At 35.5% G+C, this 24,288-nt stretch overlaps 4 protein-coding genes and 1 long non-coding RNA gene across 5 annotated transcripts; all 5 read left to right on the top strand.

Annotated features, from left to right (window-relative positions):
- Window positions 1-3,160: 3,160 nt before the first annotated feature.
- LOC113782230 (signal recognition particle subunit SRP68-like) lies at window positions 3,161-4,331 on the top strand. Its single transcript, XM_027328134.1, has 4 exons — window positions 3,161-3,430; window positions 3,509-3,575; window positions 3,845-3,955; window positions 4,127-4,331. The coding sequence occupies exons 1-4, from the start codon at window positions 3,337-3,339 to the stop codon at window positions 4,329-4,331; spliced, it is 477 nt and encodes a 158-aa protein (XP_027183935.1). The 5' UTR covers window positions 3,161-3,336.
- Window positions 4,332-5,360: 1,029 nt separating this feature from the next.
- LOC113782229 (signal recognition particle subunit SRP68-like) lies at window positions 5,361-7,753 on the top strand. Its single transcript, XM_027328132.1, has 5 exons — window positions 5,361-5,446; window positions 5,525-5,591; window positions 5,861-5,971; window positions 6,143-6,338; window positions 7,631-7,753. The coding sequence occupies exons 1-5, from the start codon at window positions 5,380-5,382 to the stop codon at window positions 7,751-7,753; spliced, it is 564 nt and encodes a 187-aa protein (XP_027183933.1). The 5' UTR covers window positions 5,361-5,379.
- A 1,928-nt stretch (window positions 7,754-9,681) lies between these two features.
- Window positions 9,682-10,449, top strand: LOC113748457. Its single transcript, XR_003464321.1, has 3 exons — window positions 9,682-9,708; window positions 9,978-10,088; window positions 10,260-10,449. It is a non-coding gene; the product is annotated as an uncharacterized LOC113748457 (long non-coding RNA).
- Window positions 10,450-11,468: 1,019 nt separating this feature from the next.
- On the top strand, window positions 11,469-12,481 carry LOC113782228 (signal recognition particle subunit SRP68-like). The gene is made up of 4 exons (XM_027328131.1): window positions 11,469-11,580; window positions 11,659-11,725; window positions 11,995-12,105; window positions 12,277-12,481. The coding sequence occupies exons 1-4, from the start codon at window positions 11,487-11,489 to the stop codon at window positions 12,479-12,481; spliced, it is 477 nt and encodes a 158-aa protein (XP_027183932.1). The 5' UTR covers window positions 11,469-11,486.
- Window positions 12,482-13,320: 839 nt separating this feature from the next.
- Window positions 13,321-14,490, top strand: LOC113782227 (signal recognition particle subunit SRP68-like). The gene is made up of 4 exons (XM_027328130.1): window positions 13,321-13,590; window positions 13,669-13,735; window positions 14,005-14,115; window positions 14,286-14,490. Exons 1-4 carry the CDS (start codon window positions 13,497-13,499, stop codon window positions 14,488-14,490), a joined length of 477 nt encoding a protein of 158 aa, XP_027183931.1. The 5' UTR covers window positions 13,321-13,496.
- Window positions 14,491-24,288: the final 9,798 nt, after the last annotated feature.

Raw genomic sequence — 24,288 nt, 5'->3', positions numbered from 1 at the left:
TTTTAATTTCGCTTTTGCTATTTGAAGAACATATATGCTGTTTTGTCTCTCATTAATAATTTCTTAATGGTCGTTAATCTATCCTGATTCTGCGTGGTGGTTGGGGACACTGTAGGTATCTTCATGTGGTTCTTTATACAGCAGAAAGAGCTTGGAGCCATGCTATGGAAAAGAAAACGCTGCCAGATGGTCCAAATGCACGTCAGCGTGGCTATCTGATTGGTAGGCTGCGAAAAGCAGTCAAATGGGCTACTTTGTTTCAAGACTTGTGTGCCATTAAGGGAGATTCTAGGACATCTTTGGAAGCAGAGGTGTGCTGATTAATTCATCATTTTGCACTGCTGTTGTGCCCTGTATACAAATAAAGCTATTTTCGGTCAAAATACAATAAGAATATGCAAATTAAGGTTCTATTGGTAAATATTAGTTATAATCATACAAAAAGAGAAGATAGCCCACAAGTTGGGCCCAATTACATACATGTGTTTATACTATTATTATTAAATAAAATCAAATAGATATATATATATATATGTGTGTGTGTGTGTTTAAAAAAATGTATTCACACACATAATTAGTGAGAAATGAAAAATTCATATTTTGAAATGTGAGGGATGGAGAAATTCATTTTGTGTAATGTGAGGGATGAAAAAAATCATTTTATAAAATATGAGGGACGAAAAAATTTATTTTATAAAATGTGGAGGACTATAGATGAGATTATGTAAAATATAATTTGACAAATTTACCCTTAAAAAATGATCATGTGCCTTGCACATGATGGATTCCGGCCAAAAAATGATCGAAAACCTAGTTAGGGACTAAATTTGTCCGATGTGAATATGTAAGGGATATAAAATTACACTTTTAAAAGTGAGGGACGAAAAAAGTTATTTTACAAAATGTAAGGGACGTTTTGGACGATTTTCCCTAAATAAAATGAAGAAATTAGTTGTGGATACTAAATTCATATAAATGATGGACGAAATTAGTAAGCTATGATAAATTTAACAATGACCCCTAGGCTTTAAGTCTGTTGTCCACGTACCCATAAACAATTTGAATTACACATTAGACTCCAGTACTTGTCATAATCCATTAAACAGTAGACAGCGCAGAGGAGACTAGGATTTTTATGTCGAGACCAAACAGGCTTCATTTACGTTCACTCAGCGACTAAACCAGAAAACCCCGCCGCCGGCAGTGTGCCACAAGCCAGGGGCATTTTGGACATCTTCAGAATCTTTCAAGCAACCTACATTCAAGCTGTCGGGCTAATTCCGATAAAAACGATGCCAAATTTAAGATCTGACGGAAATTTCACATTAACGATATGGCCAAAGAGAACAACTCCTCCGCTATGGATGTGGACAACCAGAATTCGGAATCCGTTGATCAGATTAATAGCCCTAGGTTCTCTATCAATGGTAATTTACTCTCCCATAAAGCTCTAGACAGCTAATTTTGAGGTGATAATTTAGTTTTTTTTTGGTGAATTTACAGTTTTACAGCTCTTGAAATCCGCTCAGATGCAGCATGGATTGCGGTTTGGCGATTACGCTCGTTACCGGTATAACCTACGCTTGTACACTTATGGTATATGTTTATGAGTAATTTGGTACGATGAAGTTCCGGGAAGTAGGTTTAATTTTTGTAAGAAATGCCGTTTGATATTGTTTTTACCAGTATATAAGCGTAAGTGTGCTCTATATAGGTTTATGAGGGAATTTATGACATTGATCATTAGAGGTGGCAGGGTTAAATTTGTGAAAAATGTGGTGTGATAGAGTTGTACTATTGAGGGAATGTGAAATTGACCAGTTTTTGCAAATTTTTTAGGAGGTACTGTACTGCTCGGCTCAGGAGATTGTACAAGTCGTTGAAATTCATGCATGACCGTGGTAAATATAGTAAAAGGGCGATTACAGCTTCTATGGTCACTGAAGTGAGGTAATAGATTGCCAAGACCAATGGTTGAATTTGATTGACATTACAGTTGGTAAATGTTTTAATTTCGCTTTTGCTATTTGAAGAACAAATATGCTGTTTTGTCTCTCATTAATAATTTCTTAATGGTCGTTAATCTATCCTGATTCTGCGTGGTGGTTGGGGACACTGTAGGTATCTTCATGTGGTTCTTTATACAGCAGAAAGAGCTTGGAGCCATGCTATGGAAAAGAAAACGCTGCCAGATGGTCCAAATGCACGTCAGCGTGGCTATCTGATTGGTAGGCTGCGAAAAGCAGTCAAATGGGCTACTTTGTTTCAAGACTTGTGTTCCATTAAGGGAGATTCTAGGACATCTTTGGAAGCAGAGGTATGCTGATTAATTCATCATTTTGCACTGGTGCTGTGCCCTGTATACAAATAAAGCTATTTTCGGTCAAAATACAAAAAGAATATGCAAATTAAGGTTCTATTGGTAAATATTAGTTATAATCATACAAAAAGAGAAATAGCCCACAAGTTGGGCCCAATTACATACATGTGTTTATACTATTATTATTAAGCAAAATCAAATAGATATATATATATATGTGTGTGTGTGTGTTTAAAAAAATGTATTCACACACATAATTAGTGAGAAATGAAAAATTCATTTTTTGAAATGTGAGGGATGGAGAAATTCATTTTGTGTAATGTGAGGGATGAAAAAAATCAATTTATAAAATATGAGGGACGAAAAAATTTATTTTATAAAATGTGGAGGACTATAGATGAGATTATGTAAAATATAATTTGACAAATTTACCCTTAAAAAATGATCATGTGCCTTGCACATGATGGATTCCGGCCAAAAAATGATCGAAAACCTAGTTAGGGACTAAATTTGTCCGATGTGAATATGTAAGGGATATAAAATTACAATTTTAAAAGTGAGGGACGAAAAAAGTTATTTTACAAAATGTAAGGGACGTTTTGGACGATTTTCCCTAAATAAAATGAAGAAACTAGTTGTGGATACTAAATTCATATAAATGATGGACGAAATTAGTAAGCTATGATAAATTTAACAATGACCCCTAGGCTTTAAGTCTGTTGTCCACGTACCCATAAACAATTTGAATTACACATTAGACTCCAGTACTTGTCATAATCCATTAAACAGTAGACAGCGCAGAGGAGACTAGGATTTTTATGTCGAGACCAAACAGGCTTCATTTACGTTCACTCAGCGACTAAACCAGAAAACCCCGCCGCCGGCAGTGTGCCACAAGCCAGGGGCATTTTGGACATCTTCAGAATCTTTCAAGCCACCTACATTCAAGCTGTCGGGCTAATTCCGATAAAGACGACGCCAAATTTAAGATCTGACGGAGATTTCACATTAACGATATGGCCAAAGAGAACAACTCCTCCGCTATGGATGTGGACAACCAGAATTCGGAATCCGTTGATCAGATTAATAGCCCTAGGTTCTCTATCAATGGTAATTTACTCTCCCATAAAGCTCTAGACAGCTAATTTTGAGGTGATAATTTAGTTTTTTTTTTTGGTGAATTTACAGTTTTGCAGCTCTTGAAATCCGCTCAGATGCAGCATGGATTGCGGTTTGGCGATTACGCTCGTTACCGGTATAACCTACGCTTGTACACTTATGGTATATGTTTATGAGTAATTTGGTACGATGAAGTTCCGGGAAGTAGGTTTAATTTTTGTAAGAAATGCCGTTTGATATTGTTTTTACCAGTATATAAGCGTAAGTGTGCTCTATATAGGTTTATGAGGGAATTTATGACATTGATCATTAGAGGTGGCAGGGTTAAATTTGTGAAAAATGTGGTGTGATAGAGTTGTACTATTGAGGGAATGTGAAATTGACCAGTTTTTGCAAATTTTTTAGGAGGTACTGTACTGCTCGGCTCAGGAGATTGTACAAGTCGTTGAAATTCACGCATGGCCGTGGTAAATATAGTAAAAGGGCGATTACAGCTTCTATGGTCACTGAAGTGAGGTAATAGATTGCCAAGACCAATGGTTGAATTTGATTGACATTACAGTTGGTAAATGTTTTAATTTCGCTTTTGCTATTTGAAGAACAAATATGCTGTTTTGTCTCTCATTAATAATTTCTTAATGGTCGTTAATCTATCCTGATTCTGCGTGGTGGTTGGGGACACTGTAGGTATCTTCATGTGGTTCTTTATACAGCAGAAAGAGCTTGGAGCCATGCTATGGAAAAGAAAACGCTGCCAGATGGTCCAAATGCACGTCAGCGTGGCTATCTGATTGGTAGGCTGCGAAAAGCAGTCAAATGGGCTACTTTGTTTCAAGACTTGTGTGCCATTAAGGGAGATTCTAGGACATCTTTGGAAGCAGAGGTGTGCTGATTAATTCATCATTTTGCACTGCTGCTGTGCCCTGTATACAAATAAAGCTATTTTCGGTCAAAATACAATAAGAATATGCAAATTAAGGTTCTATTGGTAAATATTAGTTATAATCATACAAAAAGAGAAGATAGCCCACAAGTTGGGCCCAATTACATACATGTGTTTATACTATTATTATTAAGCAAAATCAAATAGATAGATGTATATATATATATATGTGTGTGTGTGTGTGTTTAAAAAAATGTATTCACACACATAAGTAGTGAGAAATGAAAAATTCATTTTTTGAAATGTGAGGGATGGAGAAATTCATTTTGTGTAATGTGAGGGATGAAAAAAATCATTTTATAAAATATGAGGGACGAAAAAATTTATTTTATAAAATGTGGAGTACTATAGATGAGATTATGTAAAATATAATTTGACAAATTTACCCTTAAAAAATGATCATGTGCCTTGCAGATGATGGATTCCGGCCAAAAAATGATCGAAAACCTAGTTAGGGACTAAATTTGTCCGATGTGAATATGTAAGGGATATAAAATTACAATTTTAAAAGTGAGGGACGAAAAAAGTTATTTTACAAAATGTAAGGGACGTTTTGGACGATTTTCCCTAAATAAAATGAAGAAACTAGTTGTGGATACTAAATTCATATAAATGATGGACGAAATTAGTAAGCTATGATAAATTTAACAATGACCCCTAGGCTTTAAGTCTGTTGTCCACGTACCCATAAACAATTTGAATTACACATTAGACTCCAGTACTTGTCATAATCCATTAAACAGTAGACAGCGCAGAGGAGACTAGGATTTTTATGTCGAGACCAAACAGGCTTCATTTACGTTCACTCAGCGACTAAACCAGAAAACCCCGCCGCCGGCAGTGTGCCACAAGCCAGGGGCATTTTGGACATCTTCAGAATCTTTCAAGCAACCTACATTCAAGCTGTCGGGCTAATTCCGATAAAAAAGATGCCAAATTTAAGATCTGACGGAAATTTCACATTAACGATGTGGCCAAAGAGAACAACTCCTCCGCTATGGATGTGGACAACCAGAATTCGGAATCCGTTGATCAGATTAATAGCCCTAGGTTCTCTATCAATGGTAATTTACTCTCCCATAAAGCTCTAGACAGCTAATTTTAAGGTGATAATTTAGTTTTTTTTTTTGGTGAATTTACAGTTTTGCAGCTCTTGAAATCGGCTCAGATGCAGCATGGATTGCGGTTTGGCGATTACGCTCGTTACCGGTATAACCTACGCTTTTACACTTATGGTACATGTTTATGAGTAATTTGGTACGATGAAGTTCCGGGAAGTAGGTTTAATTTTTGTAAGAAATGCCGTTTGATATTGTTTTTACCAGTATATAAGCGTAAGTGTGCTCTATATAGGTTTATGAGGGAATTTAAGACATTGATCATTAGAGGTGGCAGGGTTAAATTTGTGAAAAATGTGGTGTGATAGAGTTGTACTATTGAGGGAATGTGAAATTGACCAGTTTTTGCAAATTTTTTAGGAGGTACTGTACTGCTCGGCTCAGGAGATTGTACAAGTCGTTGAAATTCACGCATGGCCGTGGTAAATATAGTAAAAGGGCGATTACAGCTTCTATGGTCACTGAAGTGAGGTAATAGATTGCCAAGACCAATGGTTGAATTTGATTGACATTACCGTTGGTTAATGTTTTAATTTCGCTTTTGCTATTTGAAGAACAAATATGCTGTTTTGTCTCTCATTAATAATTTCTTAATGGTCGTTAATCTATCCTGATTCTGCGTGGTGGTTGGGGACACTGTAGGTATCTTCATGTGGTTCTTTATACAGCAGAAAGAGCTTGGAGCCATACTATGGAAAAGAAAACGCTGCCAGATGGTCCAAATGCACGTCAGCGTGGCTATCTGATTGGTAGGCTGCAAAAAGCAGTCAAATGGGCTACTTTGTTTCAAGACTTGTGTGCCATTAAGGGAGATTCTAGGACATCTTTGGAAGTAGAGGTGTGCTGATTAATTCATCATTTTGCACTGCTGCTGTGCCCTGTATACAAATAAAGCTATTTTCGGTCAAAATACAATAAGAATATGCAAATTAAGGTTCTATTGGTAAATATTAGTTATAATCATACAAAAAAGAGAAGATAGCCCACATAGTTGCGCCCAGATTACATTACATGTGTTTCATACTATTATTATTAAGCAAAATCAAATAGATAGATATATACTATATATATGTGTGTGTGTGTGTGGTGTGTTTAAAAAAAATGTATTCACACACATAATTAGTGAGAAATGAAAAATTCAATTTTTGAAATATGAGGGATGGAGAAATTCATTTTGTGAAATGTGAGGGATGAAAAAAATTCCCCCCAAATTTTTTATAAAAAAAAAAAAAAAAAATTAATTTTTTTTGGGGAAGGGGGGAAACGGGGGGGGGGGGAAAAAAAATTTTATTTTTTATAAAAATGTGGAGCTTACTATTAGATGAGATTATGTAAATATAATTTGGACAATTTACCCTTTAAAAATGATCATGCTGCCTTGCAGATGATGGATTCCGGCCCAAAAAATGATCGAAACCTATTAGGGACTTAAAATTTGTCCGAATGTGAATATGTAAGGGAAATAAAATTTACAATTTAAAAGTGAGACGGAAAAAAAAGTTATTTTCAAAATGTAAGGGACGGTTTTGACGATTTTTCCCTAAATAAAATGAGAAACTGTGTGATATCTAATTCATATTAAATGATGGACGAAAAATTAGTAACTATGATAAATTTAACAATGACCCCAGGCTTTAAGTCTGTTGTCCACGTACCCAATAAAACAATTTTTGAATTACACATTAGACTTCCAGTACTTTGTCATAATCCATTAACAACAGTAGACAGCGCAGAGGAGACTAGGATTTTTATTGTCGAGACCAAAACAGGCTTCATTACGTTTCACTCAGCGACCTCAACCAGAAAACCCCGCCGCCGGCAGTGTGCCAACAAGCCAGGGGCATTTTGGACATCTTCAGAATTTCTTTCAAGCAAACCTACATTCAAGCTGTCGCGGCTAATTCGATAAAAAAGATTGCCAAATTTAGATCTGACGGAAATTTCACATAACGATGTGGCCAAATAAGAACAACTCCTCCGCTATGGATGTGGACAACCAAATTTCGGAATCCGTTGATTCAGATTAATAGCCCTAGGTTCTCTATCAATTGTAATTTACTCTCCCATAAAGCTCTAGACAGCTAATTTTAGGTGATAATTTAGTTTTTTTTTTTTGGTTGAATTGTACAGTTTTGCTCAGCTCTTGAAATCGGCTCAGATGCAGCCATGGATTGCGGTTTGCGCCGATTTACGCTCGTTAACCGGTATAAACCTTACGCTTGTACACTTATGCGTAACATGTTTTATGAGTAATTTGGTACGATGGAAGTTTCGGGAAGTAGTTTAATTTTTTAAGAAATGCCGTTTGATATTTGTTTTTTACCAGTTATATAAGCGTTAAGTTGTGCTCATATAGCGGTTTATGAGGAATTTAAAGACTTGATCATTGGAGGTGGCAGGGTTAAATTTGTGAAAAATGTGGTGTGATAGAGTTGTACTTTTGAGGGAATGTGAAATTGACCAGTTTTTGCAAATTTTTTAGGAGGTACTGTACTGCTCGGCTCAGGAGATTGTACAAGTCGTTGAAATTCACGCATGGCCGTGGTAAATATAGTAAAAGGGCGATTACAGCTTCTATGGTCACTGAAGTGAGGTAATAGATTGCCAAGACCAATGGTTGAATTTGATTGACATTACAGTTGGTAAATGTTTTAATTTCGCTTTTGCTATTTGAAGAACAAATATGCTGTTTTGTCTCTCATTAATAATTTCTTAATGGTCGTTAATCTATCCTGATTCTGCGTGGTGGTTGGGGACACTGTAGGTATCTTCATGTGGTTCTTTATACAGCAGAAAGAGCTTGGAGCCATGCTATGGAAAAGAAAACGCTGCCAGAAGGTCCAAATGCACGTCAGCGTGGCTATCTGATTGGTAGGCTGCGAAAAGCAGTCAAATGGGCTACTTTGTTTCAAGACTTGTGTTCCATTAAGAGAGATTCTAGGACATCTTTGGAAGCAGAGGTGTGCTGATTAATTCATCATTTTGCACAGCTGCTGTGCCCTGTATACAAATAAAGCTATTTTCGGTCAAAATACAATAAGAATATGCAAATTAAGATTCTTTTGGTAAATATTAGTTATAATCATACAAAAAGAGAAGATAGCCCACAAGTTGGGCCCAATTACATACATGTGTTTATACTATTATTATTAAGCAAAATCAAATAGATATATATATATATGTGTGTGTGTGTGTTTTAAAAAATGTATTCACACACATAATTAGTGAGAAATGAAAAATTCATTTTTTGATGGAGAAATTCATTTTGTGTAATGTGAGGGATGAAAAAAATCATTTTATAAAATATGAGGGACGAAAAAATTTATTTTATAAAATGTGGAGGACTATAGATGAGATTATGTAAAATATAATTTGACAAATTTACCCTTAAAAAATGATCATGTGCCTTGCACATGATGGATTCCGGCCAAAAAATGATCGAAAACCTAGTTAGGGACTAAATTTGTCCGATGTGAATATGTAAGGGATATAAAATTACAATTTAAAAAGTGAGGGACGAAAAAAGTTATTTTACAAAATGTAAGGGACGTTTTGGACGATTTTCCCTAAATAAAATGAAGAAACTAGTTGTGGATACTAAATTCATATAAATGATGGACGAAATTAGTAAGCTATGATAAATTTAACAATGACCCCTAGGCTTTAAGTCTGTTGTCCACGTACCCATAAACAATTTGAATTACACATTAGACTCCAGTACTTGTCATAATCCATTAAACAGTAGACAACGCAGAGGAGACTAGGATTTTTATGTCGAGACCAAACAGGCTTCATTTACGTTCACTCAGCGACTAAACCAGAAAACCCCGCCGCCGGCAGTGTGCCACAAGCCATGGGCATTTTGGACTTCTTCAGAATCTTTCAAGCCACCTACATTCAAGCTGTCGGGCTAATTCCGATAAAGACGACGCCAAATTTAAGATCTGACGGAGATTTCACATTAACGATATGGCCAAAGAGAACAACTCCTCCGCTATGGATATGGACAACCAGAATTCGGAATCCGTTGATCAGATTAATAGCCCTAGGTTCTCTATCAATGGTAATTTACTCTCCCATAAAGCTCTAGACAGCTAATTTTAAAGTGATAATTTAGTTTTTTTTTTTGGTGAATTTACAGTTTTGCAGCTCTTGAAATCCGCTCAGATGCAGCTTGGATTGCTGTTTGGCGATTACGCTCGTTACCGGTATAACCTACGCTTGTACACATATGGTATATGTTTATGAGTAATTTGGTACGATGAAGTTCCGGGAAGTAGGCTTAATTTTTGTAAGAAATGCCGTTTGATATTGTTTTTACCAGTATATAAGCGTAAGTGTGCTCTATATAGGTTTATGAGGGAATTTATGACATTGATCATTGGAGGTGGCAGGGTTAAATTTGTGAAAAATGTGGTGTGATAGAGTTGTACTTTTGAGGGAATGTGAAATTGACCAGTTTTTGCAAATTTTTTAGGAGGTACTGTACTGCTCGGCTCAGGAGATTGTACAAGTCGTTGAAATTCACGCATGGCCGTGGTAAATATAGTAAAAGGGCGATTACAGCTTCTATGGTCACTGAAGTGAGGTAATAGATTGCCAAGACCAATGGTTGAATTTGATTGACATTACAGTTGGTAAATGTTTTAATTTCGCTTTTGCTATTTGAAGAACAAATATGCTGTTTTGTCTCTCATTAATAATTTCTTAATGGTCGTTAATCTATCCTGATTCTGCGTGGTGGTTGGGGACACTGTAGGTATCTTCATGTGTTCTTTATACAGCAGAAAGAGCTTGGAGCCATGCTATGGAAAAGAAAACGCGGCCAGATGGTCCAAATGCACGTCAGCGTGGCTATCTGATTGGTAGGCTGCGAAAAGCAGTCAAATGGGCTACTTTGTTTCAAGACTTGTGTTCCATTAAGGGAGATTCTAGGACATCTTTGGAAGCAGAGGTGTGCTGATTAATTCATCATTTTGCACAGCTGCTGTGCCCTGTATACAAATAAAGCTATTTTCGATCAAAATAAAATAAGAATATGCAAATTAAGGTTCTATTGGTAAATATTAGTTATAATCATACAAAAAGAGAAGATAGCCCACAAGTTGGGCCCAATTACATACATGTGTTTATACTATTATTATTAAGCAAAATCAAATAGATAGATATATATATATATATATGTGTGTGTGTGTGTGTGTTTAAAAAAATGTATTCACACACATAATTAGTGAGAAATGAAAAATTCATTTTTTGAAATGTGAGGGATGGAGAAATTCATTTTGTGTAATGTGAGGGATGAAAAAAATCATTTTATAAAATATGAGGGACGAAAAAATTTATTTTATAAAATGTGGAGGACTATAGATGAGATTATGTAAAATATAATTTGACAAATTTACCCTTAAAAAATGATCATGTGCCTTGCACATGATGGATTCCGGCCAAAAAATGATCGAAAACCTAGTTAGGGACTAAATTTGTCCGATGTGAATATGTAAGGGATATAAAATTACAATTTTAAAAGTGAGGGACGAAAAAAGTTATTTTACAAAATGTAAGGGACGTTTTGGACGATTTTCCCTAAATAAAATGAAGAAACTAGTTGTGGATACTAAATTCATATAAATGATGGACGAAATTAGTAAGCTATGATAAATTTAACAATGACCCCTAGGCTTTAAGTCTGTTGTCCACGTACCCATAAACAATTTGAATTACACATTAGACTCCAGTACTTGTCATAATCCATTAAACAGTAGACAACGCAGAGGAGACTAGGATTTTTATGTCGAGACCAAACAGGCTTCATTTACGTTCACTCAGCGACTAAACCAGAAAACCCCGCCGCCGGCAGTGTGCCACAAGCCAGGGGCATTTTGGACATCTTCAGAATCTTTCAAGCCACCTACATTCAAGCTGTCGGGCTAATTCCGATAAAGACGACGCCAAATTTAAGTTCTGACGGAGATTTCACATTAACGATATGGCCAAAGAGAACAACTCCTCCGCTATGGATGTGGACAACCAGAATTCGGAATCCGTTGATCAGATTAATAGCCCTAGGTTCTCTATCAATGGTAATTTACTCTCCCATAAAGCTCTAGACAGCTAATTTTGAGGTGATAATTTAGTTTTTTTTTTTGGTGAATTTACAGTTTTGCAGCTCTTGAAATCCGCTCAGATGCAGCATGGATTGCGGTTTGGCGATTACGCTCGTTACCGGTATAACCTACGCTTGTACACTTATGGTATATGTTTATGAGTAATTTGGTACGATGAAGTTCCGGGAAGTAGGTTTAATTTTTGTAAGAAATGCCGTTTGATATTGTTTTTACCAGTATATAAGCGTAAGTGTGCTCTATATAGGTTTATGAGGGAATTTATGACATTGATCATTAGAGGTGGCAGGGTTAAATTTGTGAAAAATGTGGTGTGATAGAGTTGTACTATTGAGGGAATGTGAAATTGACCAGTTTTTGCAAATTTTTTAGGAGGTACTGTACTGCTCGGCTCAGGAGATTGTACAAGTCGTTGAAATTCACGCATGGCCGTGGTAAATATAGTAAAAGGGCGATTACAGCTTCTATGGTCACTGAAGTGAGGTAATAGATTGCCAAGACCAATGGTTGAATTTGATTGACATTACAGTTGGTTAATGTTTTAATTTCGCTTTTGCTATTTGAAGAACAAATATGCTGTTTTGTCTCTCATTAATAATTTCTTAATGGTCGTTAATCTATCCTGATTCTGCGTGGTGGTTGGGGACACTGTAGGTATCTTCATGTGGTTCTTTATACAGCAGAAAGAGCTTGGAGCCATGCTATGGAAAAGAAAACGCTGCCAGATGGTCCAAATGCACGTCAGCGTGGCTATCTGATTGGTAGGCTGCGAAAAGCAGTCAAATGGGCTACTTTGTTTCAAGACTTGTGTTCCATTAAAGGAGATTCTAGGACATCTTTGGAAGCAGAGGTGTGCTGATTAATTCATCATTTTGCACTGCTGCTGTGCCCTGTATACAAATAAAGCTATTTTCGGTCAAAATACAATAAGAATATGAAAATTAAGGTTCTATTGGTAAATATTAGTTATAATCATACAAAAAGAGAAGATTGCCCACAAGTTGGGCCCAATTACATACATGTGTTTATACTATTATTATTAAGCAAATCAAATAGATATATATATATGTGTGTGTGTGTGTGTGTGTTTAAAAAAATGTATTCACACACATAATTAGTGAGAAATGAAAAATTCATTTTTTGAAATGTGAGGGATGTAGAAATTCATTTTGTTTAATGTGAGGGATGAAAAAAATCATTTTATAAAATATGAGGGACGAAAAAATTAATTTTATAAAATGTGGAGGACTATAGATGAGATTATGTAAAATATAATTTGACAAATTTACCCTTAAAAAATGATCATGTGTCTTGCACATGATGGATTCCGGCCAAAAAATGATCGAAAACCTAGTTAGGGACTAAATTTGTCCGATGTGAATATGTAAGGGATATAAAATTACACTTTTAAAAGTGGGGGACGAAAAAAGTTATTTTACAAAATATAAGGGACGTTTTGAACGATTTTCCCTAAATAAAATGAAGAAAACTAGTTGTGGATACTAAATTCATATAAATGATGGACGAAATTAGTAAGCTATGATAAATTTAACAATGACCCCTAGGCTTTAAGTCTGTTGTCCACGTACCCATAAACAATTTGAATTACACATTAGACTCCAGTACTTGTCATAATCCATTAAACAGTAGACAACGCAGAGGAGACTAGGATTTTTATGTCGAGACCAAACAGGCTTCATTTACGTTCACTCAGCGACTAAACCAGAAAACCCCGCCGCCGGCAGTGTGCCACAAGCCAGGGGCATTTTGGACATCTTCAGAATCTTTCAAGCCACCTACATTCAAGCTGTCGGGCTAATTCCGATAAAGACGACGCCAAATTTAAGATCTGACGGAGATTTCACATTAACGATATGGCCAAAGAGAACAACTCCTCCGCTATGGATGTGGACAACCAGAATTCGGAATCCGTTGATCAGATTAATAGCCCTAGGTTCTCTATCAATGGTAATTTACTCTCCCATAAAGCTCTAGACAGCTAATTTTGAGGTGATAATTTAGTTTTTTTTTTTGGTGAATTTACAGTTTTGCAGCTCTTGAAATCCGCTCAGATGCAGCATGGATTGCGGTTTGGCGATTACGCTCGTTACCGGTATAACCTACGCTTGTACACTTATGGTATATGTTTATGAGTAATTTGGTACGATGAAGTTCCGGGAAGTAGGTTTAATTTTTGTAAGAAATGCCGTTTGATATTGTTTTTACCAGTATATAAGCGTAAGTGTGCTCTATATAGGTTTATGAGGGAATTTATGACATTGATCATTGGAGGTGGCAGGGTTAAATTTGTGAAAAATGTGGTGTGATAGAGTTGTACTTTTGAGGGAATGTGAAATTGACCAGTTTTTGCAAATTTTTTAGGAGGTACTGTACTGCTCGGCTCAGGAGATTGTACAAGTCGTTGAAATTCACGCATGGCCGTGGTAAATATAGTAAAAGGGCGATTACAGCTTCTATGGTCACTGAAGTGAGGTAATAGATTGCCAAGACCAATGGTTGAATTTGATTGACATTACAGTTGGTAAATGTTTAATTTCGCTTTTGCTATTTGAAGAACAAATATGCTGTTTTGTCTCTCATTAATAATTTCTTAATGGTCGTTAATCTATCCTGATTCTGCGTGGTGGTTGGGGACACTATAGGTATCTTCATGTGGTTCTTTATACAGCAGAAAGAGCATGGAGCCATGCTATGGAAAAGAAAACGCTGCCAGATGGTCCAAATGCACGTCAGCGTGGCTATCTGATTGGTAGGCTGGGAAAAGCAGTCAAATGGGCTACTTTGTTTCAAGACTTGTGTTCCATTAAGGGAGATTCTAGGACATCTTTGGAAGCAGAGGTGTGCTGATTAATTCATCATTTTGCACTGCTGCTGTGCCTTGTATACAAATAAAGCTATTTTCGGTCAAAATACAATAAGAATATGCAAATTAAGGTTCTATTGGTAAATATTAGTTATAATCATACAAAAAGAGAAGATAGCCCACAAGTTGGGCCCAATTACATACATGTGTTTATACTATTATTATTAAGCAAAATCAAATAGATATATATATATATATATGTGTGTGTGTGTGTGTTTAAAAAAATGTATTCACACACATAATTAGTGAGAAATGAAAAATTCATTTTTTGAAATGTGAGGGATGGAGAAATTCATTTTGTGTAATGTGATGGATGAAAAAAATTATTTTATAAAATATGAGGGACGAAAAAATTTATTTTATAAAATGTGGAGAACTATAGATGAGATTATGTAAAATATAATTTGACAAATTTACCCTTAAAAAATGATCATGTGCCTTGCACATGATGGATTCCGGCCAAAAAATGATCGAAAACCTAGTTAGGGACTAAATTTGTCCGATGTGAGTATGTAAGGGATATAAAATTACACTTTTAAAAGTGAGGGACGAAAAAAGTTATTTTACAAAATATAAGGGACGTTTTGGATGATTTTCCCTAAATAAAATGAAGAAACTAGTTGTGGATACTAAATTCATAGTATAGTAGGGGTGGTGCTCGCCATGAGGCCTTTTGCATTTTGTTTGCAAGTACTATATTTGCGGCACTTAGTTGCCTATGACCTGTATTTGATACTATTAATTTGTTGTATGCACATTACATGTGACATGATTTCTAACTTGTACAAATAGTTATGTTTTGATTTAAAGTGTTCTTGCTATGTGTACCTGTTTTTCGATTCACATGCTTATACTTTCTACTTCTATTATGCGTTTAGAAACTTACTAAATGAATCGGCGAGGACGTGGACGGGGGCATGGGCGTGAGCTTCGGCAACCCCGCACTCCCAAGGGAGGTGAGGGGTCTGCGATTGGATCAAACCAAAACCCTAGAAAAGAAGAAGGTGACCAAGTAGCTACGGCCATTAACCGCATGACAGATATTCTTGAGCGCTTAACTGAGCGCCACGGACCTAAACTAGTCAACCAACCTAGGAACCAAAAGAGGGGCGAGGATAGAGCCCTAGAACAATTCTTGAAATTCGCCCCACATAAATTTCATGGAGGATCTGATCCCGATATAGCAGAAAATTGATTTGAAAGGATGGTTGATATTTTTACTGTTTTAGATTATACCGAGGAAAGGCAAGTGAATTTTGCCTTTTTTCAATTTGAAGGGGCGGCACGCTCGTGTGGAATGTTGTTAGTGCAAAGTGGGAAAGAAAACAAATCCCTTGGACTTGGGTAAACTTTGAGAGGGAGTTTAATGTCAAGTTCATCCCGCCAATTATACAAGAAAAAAGGGAGGACGATTTTATTAAGTTGAAACAAGGGTTATTAAGTGTGGTCGAGTATGAGGAGCGGTTCACCAAACTTTTCAAATTTGCCCCTGAACTTGTACTCACCGAACGGAAAAGGATAAGGAGATTTATTCAGCGATTAAATGTAGAAATTCAGGAATCCCTAGCAGCTGCCCAGATTATCATTTTTACGGACACCTTGGATAAGGCACAGAGGGTAGAAATGCTAAGTCTCAATCTAAGACTTTTTATGCTAGAAAGAGGGGTAATCCAAGTGATATCCCTAAACCGTCCGAAAAGTCTATCCAACACCATAAAATAGGAAAAAGGGTTGGTGGAGTGAAGATGCCTAAAAAACCTAGAGCTGAAATGGAAGAAAATATGGAGAGGTCGCCTTGATGGGCTTTTATTAGAATTTTGAATGTATTTGTTTAGACAACTTTTGGAAGCTGTATATTTTGGAATTGTAATATATTTTGGTAACTTATGATGTAAGGCTTGATCGATTATTAAGGAATTGACCTTTCTTTATATTTTCAACTTTTAGTACTAATTGGTTATTTTTAAGTTTGAATTGAATTTGTATCGAGTCCTGGCGAGAGTTGGGCAGACGTCCCGCAGATACCCTTGGGTTCGCCCTTGGGAGAAGCGGGGGCATCACAGCATTAACTTTGGCTACAAAATTTTCAACTTCATAACTGGGCTTGTAACCAGCCAATCTTCCTCCAAGGGTTCACTTGCCGAAATTTTTAACTAAGAAAATGCAACTTGCTCAACTTGCTTCTTGAAGAGCTTCTCATTTCATGCACTTCAAGGATTGACAAGACATAATTATGGCTTGGAGAAGAGTACAATTATCAATAAGAAATACTTTTGTCACTTGAAATCTTCTTGATTCCATGGAAGCCACAAATGTTGACTTATGAAGCTATGTTCACATTAAAAGATACAAGAAGACTAATTGAAGATTTCTTTATAAATAGGAGATTGTATCTTCTTATTTAGAGCTAAACTAAGAAGGGTGAAGACACTTCTTCACTTCAAAATGTAGTTCATAGATTTCTTAGTTTAGATAGTATAGCACAGTTTAGATTTAGTAATAGGAGGATGAAGAAGATAAGGAGGGAACTATGTGACAAAGGTTACTTTTCTTTTCCAATTCTTTAACTTTTGTAATTGAATCTAAGTTGGTTATTATATAAGTTTGGATTTTAATATGTGTTTCTAAGGTTTATACCTAGAATTATGGATGAACTTTCTATGATTGTTTGTGATGTTTATTTGATTATTTGATGCACCTTGAGAATTGGGATTTAACAATAGTTCAAAGAAGTACTAAAGTTGGGGAGTAGAGTTGCACCTTTGTAGTTTTGGTAGCTTGTTTATGTAATTTCATAAAAAAAATGAACTTGTAATCAATTTCATAACCACGAGAGTAGGCATAGTTTATCTACAAATATAATTGATTTACTAAGAGAGTAGGTTTCATATATATTAGAAAAAAAATATATATATATATATATATGAAATTATAATATAATTAGTCAAGATAATAATATTCAATTAATCGGTAATTTCACTTATAAGAGTAGTGAAGAATTTCATAACTCTAGGAGTTTTTTATTGTTATTTTGAATTACTTTTATTTCATGTTTATAGAATAGATTTAATTTCTTGCACTTGTGATAATCTAAATAATAAAAGAGTTCAAAAACCACTAGTAATTGACAATCTTTCTTGTAGGATCGACACCTAATATCCCCTATGCTCGATAAACGATTTGTATACTTGCAGAAAATGAGATATTTAGGTTATTAAAATTTGGTGTATGGTAAAATATTGTCACAACATCAACAGTAGTAGAGAATAAGTAAAAAAAATTCTCAGTTGTCCGGTTTCAATCTCTGTATTAGTTACTCCTTGATTCTTCCACCTCTTCTTCTTGATATTTCAAGAAAGATATGTGAAGAGAATGAACTAAAACATAACCTATTATTTTCTCCCCTAAATATGATCTAAAGAACCTTTATTTATAACTACTAAAAATTATAAGTGAATCTCAGTTGGAATAAGATTCTTGTAGCTAAAGAAAGACATGCGCGATGGGAATTCGACAATGACCGACGCAATGACGGGTTTGAAGACTTGCATTGCTTTTTTTTTCGCCCTAGCCCCATACACGGGGAGGGACACCACCCCCATATTTTATTGAAAATCACAAATTACATGAAAAGAGTGGAACATGGACCCAAACCTCTAGTAGGTATTGAAGCCAAAGATGATAAAAAAACTATTATCGAACAACTTTCCTACGAATATTGGGAGTTCCTGATCTATCTAAAGGCATGGAGCCTCGAACTAGCCTTGGTAACTCCGAGTGTGATCTATAGATGGTGAAAGAGGATGAGCGTACACCAACCTTCAACAACGCGTCTCGCTTCTCTAAAGTAATGACCAATTGTCCAAACCAACCCTTGTATTGCCTTCAAAGCATTTTCCTCAGACCTAATTATCCAAGGGCAATCAAAATTACCTTGAAGAAGATTCACTAAAACTAGACAATCTACCTCCACCTGTAAGTGAGAAAATCCCCATAGAAGACACTACTATACTTCAAAATGAAGCGATTTGATCTTAACTTGAGCATTTGTCATTATTCCAAACAATATGGAAAATCCAAACAATAAAGCACTAGACGAATCTCTTAGAACTCCACCCCCACCAATTAAACCCGGATTGCATAAAGAGCAGTCATCCGTATTTAACTTGTACAGCCCCTGTGTAGGCTTCTCCCAAGACACCAACCTATAAGAATACAAAGCTTCCATCCAAAAATATTGGAATAAAAAGTGTACCATGAAACAGACCCATCTACCCCTCCCGGCACCTTTACCCTTAACTATCCCCATCAAATCAACAAGAATACAATCACAAACGGTCTATCTACGCAGACAACATCCTTCAAAGTATGCAAGATTTCGAGCCTTCCAAATATGCCAACATATTAAACTCGGCAAGGCTACATTTTGTATGTCCAAATGAAAATAGTGCTTTGGTTGACACCACCATCCAGCTAGTCGACAGCAAATGCCAACCCCTCTATAAGACACTCTCGCGACATTCCCAAAGTAAGCTTAAAGGTACCCAACTATGGCTCCTTTTGAGAACACATGGTCTAGCGACTTAGACTGTGACTCCGTACAACAAAAATATTTTGATAGACCATGAACACTCAATCTACCTAAGGAAGATGCTAAGGGCAGCCGGTCCAGCAACAAGTGTACCATGAAAAAAGATATTTTGATAGGCAACGAGTGCCAAACATTGTCAAACATAAAAGATGAAGGCGCCTGACCTTGGGTTAGCTAATAAGAAGATGCAATTAATAAATTTCCTGACTGTATCAAACACCATATTGCACAATCTGTCCCTTCTCCTGATGGGGGTGACTTGGTAATAATCCCAACAGCAATATGGTCCAGAACCCACTGGCCAAGTAACTGTTGATTGCACCTTCCATTCGAAACAAAGTTCTTTATCAAGTGATCTGAGACGCTTAGTAACCATTGGCACAATGAACCAAACTAGAAGTTACATTGTCCTGAACATACCAGCTAACAGAGATTTCCTTCCACCAACTCTCTTACGTGTAACATTCATCTCTAAGTATACAAATTAGTCCTAGTTACCTCCACCATGCACGGTGACATTATTGACAATACTTGGCTCACATAAATTCAGACCATAAGCATTCACCCATCCAAAACCGCCACCACAATTTTAATAAAAAAGCCTTATAAACCTCCAACATTAAATAAACACCTATGCCCCCTTGTGCTGCATTAGCACATAGGTCTTGCCACTTAATCCAATGATATCTAATGCCACTTTCATTCTCATTCCAAGGAAATTTGCCATAGCACGTTCAACCAATGAGAGAACTCCCTTCGAAGGACATGAGGCTGCAAGCAGGTAGGTAGGTATAGCGACAAGACGTGCTTAATTAGGATAATACATCCTCCAATTGAAAAGAACCAATTTTTTCAAGACGCCACTTTATTGATGAGAGACTATGTCATCTCCATGAAGTAGATTCTTTTCCGCCTCCCAACAAACAATGGGCAACAAAAGTATTGCACAGGAAATATTTTATGAACAAAGCCAATTATTCGCTGCACAGTCGCCACACAATGTTGCGGCAACTTATCATGCACCAAGAAACAACTCTTCTGCACATTAATCTACTGACCCGACATTACCTCATAACTCCCAATAACTTGCATGACCCACTGTAATGATGTGAAACATGCACTTGCAAAATAAGGATATCATCTACATAATTAAGATGAGTAATCCTAAAACAATCCCTCGGCATTGAAAAGCACTTAAAAGCTAAATTGTCTAGTAACTTATTCAATGAATCAGATAACACTTATGTTAGGCCCGAAGACAACCTAAGAGAGAGGTGAATTAGGTTGATTATAAAACTAATCAAGTTATGGGCACTTTTTCGTTCAATATGAAATTTACCCACTTTTCTAAGTGATCACACAATGAATCGTTCAATTAATGAGCAAAATCACCTGAGAAAAGTAGAAGATATAAGCAATTTAAATATCACAAGAAAACAATAAGGAGGTGATTGTTTCACAGATTGGAATTGGAAATGGAAATGGAATCATAGACTCTGGTTTTGGAATTAAACTTTTCATTCCAATATCTAGCTTGGTTCACACATTGAAATTAGCATCATTCCAATTCTTGATGCTTGGTTTGATGAATGTTTCGGAATTAAATGCAATTAAATTCCAAATTTACCCCTGAATTCCAAAGTTTAAGGAAGGGATATTTGAAATTTAACAGCCGTTATACAACTTTCAAAACAAACAAATTCATTCTAAATTTTGGTTTAAGGTAATTTCATAAACCAAATCGCTGTCACTTTTCGTAAAGTATCACTTTCCCATAAAAGACCAGTTTTTTATGATTTTCCTCCATTATAAGAACAGGGTACCCATTTTCCCATAAACAAATTTATTTATCGGACAAAATAAAAATAAACTCGTTTTTCAATAAAATACCAGCTCTTTACTCATTTTTCAATAAAATACCAGCTCTTTATGGCTTTCCTCCATTATAAGAACAGAGTTCCCATTTTTTCATAAACAAATTTATTTATTGGATAAAATAAATATAAACCCGTTTTTCAATAAAATACCAGCTCTTTATGAGATTAAAACGAATTTTTCAATAAAACCCGTTTATTTCTGCAATTATCCCTAAAACAAAAGAACAGAATACCCATTATTTCATGGAGGGGCAGGATATATGTCTTCTAGTGCTCATGTAAGAGAAGGGAAAGAATCTTATGCAGATGAATTTGGCTATCACAAAGACCAGAGATGGAACTTTTCAAGGGAGGCAGACAATGTATTATGATAGTCATCAAGATGGCCTCCAGCAATCTGAATTAGATATCTCGAAAGATTTGATCTCACTCTTCAAGACCAGAAATCGAACAAGGATATTACTTCTAGGTGTGATTCACAAGTTTCTGTATTTGTTTCGAGTCCTCCTAACTCTCCACCACATCTCTCCCATGATGAGTTGGATGATTCCAGTGATTCTCCCATGGCATCTATTACAGCGGAAGGGAAGAAGAAGAAGAAGAATAGAAGGTGCGGTGTGTGATAGAGAGAAAGAGAGGGTAGGTTCGTCAAAAATGTTGTCTAAGGAAATCAGTTGAGGGTTTTGTCCAAAACCTCCCAATTTGCTCGGGAATGAGAGAAGTCTGATTTTTTAGAAATGATTCCAAAATTTGCATTCCAATAGCCTTAACCCAAGCAACAAATAAGGGGTTCATTCCTTTTTGTGATTCCCAAACCCTTTAACCAAGCAGCCCCTAAGTAACTAAGAAGAAAGGAATTGCAAACCAATTGACTACCAAGCTCCTCTTGAGCTTAAAGATCAATTCAAACAAGTTTCTTCAACTTGATGAAGTACAATCAATCTTGCGTACAAAGGAAGGCTCATTTCCTCCTTGCCCCAAACTCCACTCTGTCAAGTTAGAAAGTTTTACTATCTCTCAGGACAACCCTCACAGAGCTACATTGTTGAAGTGTTCACTTACAAATAAAAAACTTACAATGAACCTCATACAACTAAGAGTACAAATCTTCCATGAAGTGTGTTTTCTCACTAAAACTACTCACTATCTCTTGTATTCTCGGTTTGTAAAAATTATTGCGAAGTTTCTGATCATACTCTATTTATATGAGACCAGAAAAGTACTTTATTATGGCTACCAACAGTTAGAAGGTGGCTGAAAAATCAACCAGCCGTTGGGAGTATCGGAGTCTAATACAGCCGATACTTGCGTCCGATAGCAGACAGAGAGTTTGAGAAATCATCTTATTTCTATCGGACGTCCGGTGACAGGTTCTTTGTGCATCCGAGAGCAAACAAAGAGCTTTGAAAAATCATCTTATTTCTATCGGATGTCCAATGGAGACAATCTGCACCCGATATAATCATCCAGTATTTGCCCTATTTATCGGACGTCCAGTATTGATTTTGTGAGCATCCGACGGCTTTCGACAATATTTATCTTCTTTGAATTTCCTCTTGTTCTTTAAATCAAATTGCTTCAGAACTGAAAAGACTTCTTATTTAAAAGAAATTAGTAATATCCAATTATTTTGTAAACATCAAAAGACAGAGATCAAGATCATCATTTTTTCCCTTTTTAATGATGACAAAACAATGGATGATGATAAAAAATACTAATCTCATAGCATCTCCCCCTTATACATTGCATCCCTTACTTAACCAAAATATTAAAATTCAAAATATCCAAAATAACTTACCTTACATCAGAATAACTCCCCTTTACATATTGCATCCATAACCAGTATCTATTTAGTATTTTTTCCTCCGTTTTGTCATCATAAAATTAAAGAATAATTGCCATAAAAAATGACAACAGCTGCAACCATCATCAATCAATAACAGACTGATAACAAAACAATGGATGATGATAAAAAAAAAATACCAATCTCATAACATCTCCCCCTTACACATTGCATCCCTTACTTAGCCAAAATGTTAAAATCCAAAACATCCAAAATAACTTACCTTACATCAGAATAACTCCCCCTTACATATTGCATCTATTTAGTAATTTCTCCCATTTTTTATTATCATAAAATTAGAGAGTAATTGTCATAAAAAATAATAACAGTTGCAACCATCATCAGTCAATAACAAAAAAATAACACCTAAAGAGATCAAAAATAACAATGAACATCAATGAGACCAATATTCATACCGACATTCATATCAATCGAAATCCATTAATCATTAAAAAAATCAAAGAAAACTCAGTTCAGAGCATCAGAAACATCAAAAGAAAATTATAAAAGAACATTGAAAATGCATCCTAATATGAAGTGCAAATGACACTAGAGTACCTAAAGTGTGATCACAAAATTTTGGAAAGTCACAACATTTAAATTCCGAACTATTGTCATTTCTAATTTTAACAATATTCAAACTAAGCAGATTTTGAATTTTTGCAAATAGGAAAACAAAATTTTTGAGAGTATCATCAAGAAAAACCACCCAAGTGTATCTAGAGTAATCATCAATAATTACTAGGCAATATCTCTTACCATCCAAACTAACAATTTGCATAGGATCAAACAATTCAAGATGTAAAAACTCCAATGGTCTTGAAGTAGAAACACACTTTTTGAGTTTAAAAGAGACTTTGATTTGTTTTTCAAATTGACAAGCATCACAAATTTTATTTTTTTCAAACTTAATTTTGATAGATCTCTAACAAGATCCTTTTTGAAAATTTCTTTTAATAAATCCATACTGAAATGAAGCCTTCTATGCCACATACAGGAGTTTTCATTTGGAAACTTTAAGACATTGAAGGTTAGAGGAATTGATATTTTCAAGAATCACAACATATATGTCATTAAATCTTTTTCTTTGAAAATGATGTTAAATTTGAATAAAAAACTAAACACTCATGTTTCTTGAATAAAACAAATAGATTTCTATCATATAATTGACTAACACTTAATAAATTATAACCCAAATTATTATCCAAAAGAACATTATGAATAAAAATCTGACTATTTTTACCAACATCACCAGTCATATGTCTTGAACATTCATTGTCTATAAATCACTTTAATCCTTTAATAATGTTCACTAAGTTCACCTATTCAAGAGTTCAAGAATTAATATTTGGTACCTTTTAATTTTTGGATCCATAAAAGTTAACATCATGCTAACTATCCACATGCATTTCATGTCTCTTCTCATGTTCTTCCTCACATAGCAATCGCTTTTCATGTGACCTTTTTTACA

The sequence above is a fragment of the Coffea eugenioides genome, chromosome 9 (assembly GCF_003713205.1).
Source record: "Coffea eugenioides isolate CCC68of chromosome 9, Ceug_1.0, whole genome shotgun sequence".
Classification (NCBI taxonomy): Eukaryota; Viridiplantae; Streptophyta; class Magnoliopsida; order Gentianales; family Rubiaceae; genus Coffea; species Coffea eugenioides.
The sequence above is the reverse complement of the archived record's forward strand: the minus strand, read 5'-3'. Positions and strand labels throughout refer to the sequence as shown.